The sequence below is a fragment of the Papilio xuthus genome, unplaced genomic scaffold (genome assembly GCF_000836235.2).
Source record: "Papilio xuthus unplaced genomic scaffold, Pxut_1.1 DF828780.1, whole genome shotgun sequence".
Taxonomy (NCBI): domain Eukaryota; kingdom Metazoa; phylum Arthropoda; class Insecta; order Lepidoptera; family Papilionidae; genus Papilio; species Papilio xuthus.
The window spans coordinates 3534962-3543006 of record NW_013529869.1 but is presented as its reverse complement, the minus strand read 5'-3'; the positions used below and the strand labels follow the sequence as shown (position 1 = coordinate 3543006).

General features: G+C 31.5%; 1 protein-coding gene across 1 annotated transcript in view; it reads right to left on the bottom strand.

Moving 5' to 3' along the window:
• Positions 1 to 757: 757 nt before the first annotated feature.
• The window catches only part of LOC106128431 (uncharacterized protein C4orf22 homolog), a 56794-nt gene continuing 49506 nt past the window's right edge, over positions 758 to 8045 (bottom strand). Inside the window, exon 4 of the mRNA XM_013326824.1 lies at positions 758 to 1211. Within this exon, the coding sequence (XP_013182278.1) occupies positions 1125 to 1211 (87 nt within the window). The 3' untranslated portion in view covers positions 758 to 1124. The remainder of the gene's footprint in view (positions 1212 to 8045) is intronic.

The following is an 8045-nucleotide window of genomic DNA, read 5'->3' as shown; positions in this document are numbered from 1 at the left end:
GTGCGTCCCGGAGGCCTAATTTAGTCCTCTTTCCCTTCCCATCCTTTTCTTTATAAGGAAAGGATGGGAAGTGGAAGTGGACTTTCCGGATGAGAGGTTGCATGGAAAGGGAAGATATTTTCTTTCTGTGCATCCTCTCCTCCGTCGATTATAGGTAGGCAACGCATATACAATTGCGTATGTCTATGGGCAGCAGTCACTTCGCTATTTCGCTCGCTGGCCACCTTTTAGTATAAAAAAACTAAGTATTGGTTTTGTTAATATTTTATTAATCTTTAATCATATCGTCATCCCTGTCATTATCTTTGACAAAACAGAGATAAAAATATGTTTTAAACGGAAATTTTGCTCTCAGAAACCCACGGTTAATCAGCTAACTTATGAAATTTTAAAGTTTGATATTCTTCTAACATATTCATTAAAATTACATTTGATGTTATAAACATTGTATACTTTTTGGATTCTCAAGTATGAAAATAAATAAAAGGTTCGGTGTTAGTATAGGAACATGATATGAATACAGATTGAAAAAGGTAATTTCGAGGTGGTAAAAAGCTTTGGGAATAAATACAGCGCGGAGTTCGCGGGAACAGAATCAATTCGTGCAATCCTCAGAGATACGGCTGCGAATAGCAAGCTCGATGTATAATGCGCGCCAAATATTAGCTCTTTATTAAAAGTTTACACAGTCAAAAAAATACAACATCATAATGTTGCCCGTTTCATTCTCTATAAATAAAAAAGAGACAAAATTATGTTTATGTAGGTGTGTCAGAGCTGGAAACTCACAGTTAATTGTATTTTTAGAGAGTTTTCTTTTTAAGTGCTATTTTTCCTTGTAGTCGATCTCTTTTGACCTTGAAAATATTTCAATTGTAACTAAATCGAGACATAATTGTTTAATAGAGTTGTGTACTGTTTAAAATTAGCGATTTTAATGGATCTAAAATTTCTTTAAATAATACAATGTGTTTTGTGCACCGTACTATTGTAAGGAGGTCTCAGTTCGGAATTGATAATTGAAACTGGCAACTATTGTTGTCTTCTTCCATAAAGTTAGCTACTAGGGAAAAATAGTACAGTGGGTTCCCGTTGCCCTTTGCACCAGACCTTTCTGAGGTCATTTAATCCTCAAGGCTGCTGAGGCCTCTAGTGACTGCTTGCTCAATCAGGTGTATGGTTATAGCGCCACTACTACTGGTTATTGTTGTCTGAAAAAAATAATAAATCTAACATTATTCGCTTATGGAACATCTGCTTTGAATGATATTTCATAATGGGCGATAGAAATTTGATACCCAAGTAAAATAGCTATTATAACAAAATATAGCGTGCAGATGCTTTCAAATTTGCATCTTATTAAAAATAAAATTGAGACTTTATTAAATACAAGTTTACAAAGAATAGTATAGATTTAGTATGAGAAAGTTACACTAAGGAATTCTCTTAGTAACCAATTAACGAATGCGAATGTGAGACTGTAATTTTAACAATTATTAATATGTTTTGCCTAAGATTTTGTCCGCGCTGAAAAAAACTGCTTAAAAATACGGTCTAAAATTACTGAAATCGGCCTAGTAGTTTTTGAGTTTATTCGTTACATAAAAAAACTAAAAATTCTGCGTCTTTATAGTTAGTATAGATATAATGTAAATTTGCGAAATATTTATTCTTTCAACGTTATTTGATGTTATTTTAAATAGCGCTTTATCGTTAACCTCAGAACAAGTATCGTAAAAATAAAGAGCATGTTTATGTTACGACTGTACTAAGTTTTACTTTACTTACATTATTGTTGTAATACATGAGATTAGGTAAAGCCTCGATTTCATAAAAAAATATCTGCAGTATATTACATGATTATTTACCAGCACACTTGTAGGAGAATAGCAGTTGCTAAAGAGGTTATTTTATGTCTATTTCTCTCTGTAAAAATACACTAAGCATCACCCTTACTAAATATTTTAATAACTGTGAGTGTTGCAATGTATCGCTTAAATAACATGTAACCGATTAAAGCAGAAACCTACGCAATGTATCACCATCTCAAAGGCCGGCAACGCACTACTGTTATAAAAAAAAGTGTTGTGACGTCTTGGCAAATGTAAAAACAGACATTTTTCAAATAATATTTATTTAATAAAATGTGTGACTCGACAGATTCAGATTTTAGTTGTCCATTTGTTTGAAAATCATATTCAAAACTGGTATTGTAGAAAATACATAAGACACCATTTCGATAGGTATTTAGTATGTTGGTTTAGAAAGGAAATGTGAAACCACAGCGAGACTGTGTGGTTGCGGTGCACTGGTGGAAATTAAACGTTTAGTGTTAGCCGCCCGAATAAATACGTCATACTAAAGATGTTTAATAACCCATGAGTTTCCACTGCACTAAATTATATTAACAAACATTCTTTAACCGTTGGTTTCTGAGACCAAAATCTCCGTGTAAAACTTATCGTCATCCCTGTCATCATCTTTGACAAAACGTATGACAAAACACACAAAAATATGTTTTAAATGGGGATATTTGTCTCAGAAAGCCACGTTAAGTGTGTCTTTCAAAAATATTTACGAATAATTATAACACTTACATACATTTTTATTAAATTTCAGTAACATGAAATAGTAAAGTCGACATTGTGAAGAGATGATTTGATAAGTCTTTTATGAAATTAAATGTAGTAAAATTACTAATGTTATCACTACTTATAGTAGGCTTATTTATGTGAAGGCCATATATTTATGTTTAGTTAACCTTTTAATAGGAATTTTCTCTTAGAAAGTTTTATTAGCACGGGCGATTGCGCATTGCACGCTCTGTTCACTGCCTGCGAATGCAATTACTTACGAGCGAACGCTCAATTGATCGTTAATTTGCAATACATTCTCAGCTGCTCGTCACTTACTGATTTGTATCAACAGTTTTAGATTAGAATGCCTTAAGATAAAGTCAAGAAGTCTAAAAGTCATATTGGACTGATGTACCATTTGCCATATAAATTAGGGAGATTATTTTTTTAGGGAGGTTACTATTTTTTCCACAAAGACATAAGAGTCATATAACTCAATATTATAGCTGCTAAAATTAGACGACGAATATTTAACAGCTTGTCTCATTTTAACGGCCATTTCTTACGAGGGGAAATAATAAAATTGAGGTCGAAATTAATCTTTTAATTTTAAAAACAAAAGTGTTCAATGTAGCGGACCTCCGGAACCGCTCTGCTTGAAGTAATTTCTCATTATTAGCAAATACCGTTCTTTTTCCTTTCTTACATTAAATTTTTTAAATTAAATTGGATGGTCTTTTATCTGAACTCTTACAGTCATAAGCAAATTCTTGCAATGCCATCTTTTTTTAAGGTGGCGAACGAGCATGCGGTAACCTGAATTCGCCGAAATAGCGAAGCAACTGCTACCTATAGGCATTTGCAACTGCAGATACGTTACCTATCTTTAAACGACGGAGGACGAGATGTATAGGAAGATAATATTTTCCCTTATTTTGCGTTCTCTCCACCGACAGATTCACTTTCTCTTTCCATCCTTTCATATAAGAAAGGCAACTAAAATTAGGTAGGCACGCACTATCATAAGACGGAACGCGAACTCACACTTCACGCTTGTCTTCTGTGTCTACCGTATGTTAACTAGTAGCGATTATAAGTTGTATATGTAAGTATGGATATATATGTACTTGCACCTTTGTATGTGGTTAGTCAACGGATTTGCTGCAAGTCCATTGACTGAACTTCATTAATCACTCGACAAGCAATGTTCGCATTGAAGTGTCGTTAACATTTATGCTTAGCTAATGTTATTGAGTAGAAAATCTTAGAACACGTGGGAATTAAGTAATAATCACAGAAATTATATGAAAAACAATAATTTACTTTATAGATATATATTTATCATGACTACATATTTACATCGATTTTCAAATAAAAAAAAACAAATAAAAAAATATTTCAAATTTACTTTTTATATAATACATTTAGCGTTGGACAAAAAAGTTACAACGGTATGGTGCGGAATGTTAAATTTTACAAAGCAAAACATACTTCAGAGTAAAATCCGAAATGAAAGTCGTAAATTCTGCTTACTCTTTTATGATATATAGTTGTCATAGAGTTCATCTACTATGAAAAATGCTCTCACATTGAAAGTTCTGTCTCATTATAAAGAATAAATGCATAAGGATTTTTGGCTGAAAGCACTATATTTTTTGTTGCGACGTTAATGTGTGAATTACTTCGTACTTACATTCATGAAACCTAATTTTTAAGAAAATTTATGAACAAAATATTTTAGTTTTACAAGATCGCCAAATAATATTTTTAAAGTGAAGGGGGTTAAGGCTTAAGATCAATTGTAGGCCTAAAAAACATGACCTCTATTAATATCCTGTTTTAACATTGGTAGAGTCTCTGAAACGAAAATTGTGTTCACAAACATCAAAAATATAAAATGTTTTACTTCTACTTATTGAGATGAACTTGATCAGTTTAAAAATGATTAATTTAAATTAAAAAAAATCCTTGAGTACTGTCCCTACAGAAAGCTTCAATAATGGTTAAAAAATAAAGCATGTAAATGTTCTTTGATAGAATCATAATATACAAAGAAAGATATTTGAATAATTGATTATTCGTCTTCGTAATAATGGAAATCAAATGTTTTTGATCGAATTTTCTTTTTACGATTCGTGAAAACTTAATTTCTAGTTAAAGTCAAAAAATTAATGGATTTTTTACCAACAATAATCGCTATAGAAAGCTCATTAGAAGATATTTCATGTTCAATCAGTTCTAAGTACTAAGTTTAAACTAATAAAGTTGAAAACAAATAAGTAGGTAACTTACAATATGCCTTCAAAACTTAACAGAGAAATGCACGTTGAAACTAAGAAACTTTTGTTATAAAGTCAGTTCTGATTCTAGTTGTATTAAATATCTCATGATTAATATAATTTGCCTCGACTTATAACAATTAAGTAAGGGTCCAGGTGAGCAATAGCTTTTCGAGTTTCGGGTTCAGTAAGTACCGAACTTTCAACATTTTAAACTTTGATTCTATAATTAAATTTACAAATTCGAGAAAATTAATAAAGCTGCAGCATTATTTTCACATATGATACTTACTTTATTAAATACTAGCTATCGGCCGCGACTCCGTCCGTGCGGGAATAAAAATAAATAAATTAGTGACCTATGTGTTCTTCTAGACTATGTTCTACATCTATGCCAAATTTCAACGAGATCCATTAAGGCGTTCTGGAGATACCATGCAAATATTCATCTTTCCAAACATTCGTATTTATAATATTAGTAAGATAGGTATAGATAGTCTTTGTCAATGATAAAATAACGATATTGTAAGAAAACCTCAAAAGTAATATATTTATTGGTGAAGTTTTATGACATGAGATTTTATTGAGATTTTATTTTATATAGTTTTCAAGAGTTTCTTCAAATCCCATTTATCATAAGTAATTGGCGAACGCAGATATCTCATGAATATTCTAACACCAAAGTTATACCAAGATACAAGGATTTTATCCGCAGTATTTTTTTTTATTTCTACAGAATAAAGCTCGTCTGTCGTAACTTTTTAAAGATACTTTAAACTTTATCTAACTTAGCTTAATCCTGTTTTCGAATTGGATAAATAGGATTATTTGAAATTATTCATTTGAATAAGCAATACTTGTAGTTATTCTTCATTTATTTCAAAAGTATTATAAATAAAAACGGAACGCAACTATTACATTCCATAATCCAATGCTGCAAATTTTAAAATATATAAATCGTTTTTCTATCTCCTTTAAAATCAACTACAACGCTATTTTACTTCATGATTTATGTATTTTAGACCTATATTAAAATAGCTTACAAATAAGGTTTTCTTAAACTGTGCTTGTATAAAAAGAAAACATGAAAGCTAAATTTAGACAATTGTAAGTGGTCGTGTTAATCGCATAATGATTGCAAATTCATGAAAACGATCCCCAATAACAAATGAAGACGTTCTAATGGTCAACAGCGAGAAGCTAATTGCGACTTTTGCAGACCATTAGTCAAGTAACTAAGTCTGAATTAGTATTTATGGGAACCGTGTAACCATTAGCAAATAGTTCACAAGCATTAGGGAAGATCTTTGGAATTAGAAAAACTCGCTAGTTAAGATCAGCTGCACTAGAATGAATTGAGTTGGTTCTTGCTTTAAGTTAACTTAAAGTTCTAGCTTGTAATATGTGAAATTATTTTATGGGACATCGATTTAAACTATTGAAGTAATCAATATGAAATTTTCTAACTCTTTAAATCGATTTTGACTAAATTTTTTGTTATAACTACATGTCTGGAATTAAAGCCCGAGTAAATTGTTTAATTTTTTTTTTAACATAAATATATAGGTCGTGGCTCTCGACTTCTTCAGCGTAAAATTAAAAAAGTAAGTCCCGTCAAAATCCAGCCGTTCTGGAGATATTCCGTAACAAACGCACCCTTGCGGACAGACTTTCAGACAAACAGACGAAAGTTTTTAAAGTTTATTCTTCGTTATGAAACGCAAGAACGTCATATGCGTGAAATGTTTTTTTTTCGTTATTAAATACAGACTCCAGTTTTATTATGTGTATGCTTATAATGTTTATCTAAATTACGAATTTGTATATTTGATTAGGAAAATAAGATGGATATTTTTAATTTAATGTCACGAAATCAGTGTAGCGTACGTCGGCAAACAAACTTCACGATGTTTACTGGCACGATGAAGACATCGACAGGTGTTTGTATTTCGTTAGCGAAATCGATGTCAACCTTAAGTGTTCAAAGCGCATTGATAAGACGATAATTAAAGTGTATTTCTATATACACGTATATAAATTTCTTGTGTGTGTTCGAAGTATTTTTGTTCTCGTTGAAGTATACGAGTATCAATTATTGTAATCATGCCATTCGACTACTGTCGTAATCCAAGCCCAGAGCTTAATTGGAATGGCACGGGAAATATTTATAAACTAGCAGTCGCTCGCGACTCCGTACGCGTGTAATCAAAAAAAATACATAATTATTAGCCTATGTGTATTCAGACTTTGTTCTACATCTATGCCAAGTTTCAGCGAGATCCATTCTGTCGTTTATATGGGAAAAGAAAAGAGCTGTTTTTAGGATTTTCTCGGCAATTATTTGAATTTTTCTCACCTTTTAAACCTTTCCTATATCTCCACGAACATTTGAAGACCAAGATAAGATAAATCCGTTCAGCCGCTTTCGAGTTTTAGCGAGACTAATGAACAGCAATTAAATTTTAGATTAACAAAAATCTGCTAGTATTTAAAATCTAAAAAAACTACTTTTTAGGTTTTACACAATGACAGCGTTTACGATAAGTTAGCTCACATTTCTTCCTTTGTATTCCATTTAAGTAAATTATCATTATTGTTATAAATTAATTCAATATAGAGATAAGAAGATAATTAGAAATCTGTGTCCTTGTGTGAATTGTCTTGTTTATTATTCAGTGTTTTAGACGAAATGTTTTACTCAACACAACACTGCAAATGTCTTACAAAATTGCCTTTTACGAGCTAATTTACACAATTAATTGTTTTCACTCCTCCTTCATTTATTTGCTGGCACTTTCTTGTTATACCACACGCGGTAAATAAGAATTAAATTACGGAGAAATTTTACGTTACACAGGATGTTTATTCTTTGTATACCGTATAAATATGCCGTGTTTTTGATACATCAATGATATTGTGAATAAAAAAATTATAAAGAAAACAAAAGATATAAATATAACGTACAAATATTACCGTCAATGGTTATCTTTGATCACCCTGGTGTTCCGCTAGTTTTCTGCCTTCTCTTCATCTCCTAATCGGAATCGACTAAAATTAGGAGAATAAAATTATCAAAGGTTTTATTATATATCTTTTATCCCAGACTATGTCGTCTGGGAGAACACTGAAGTCAACCAACCCGCATTGGGCCACCGTGGTTAACTAAGGCCTAGTCACCCCTAACTTAGCG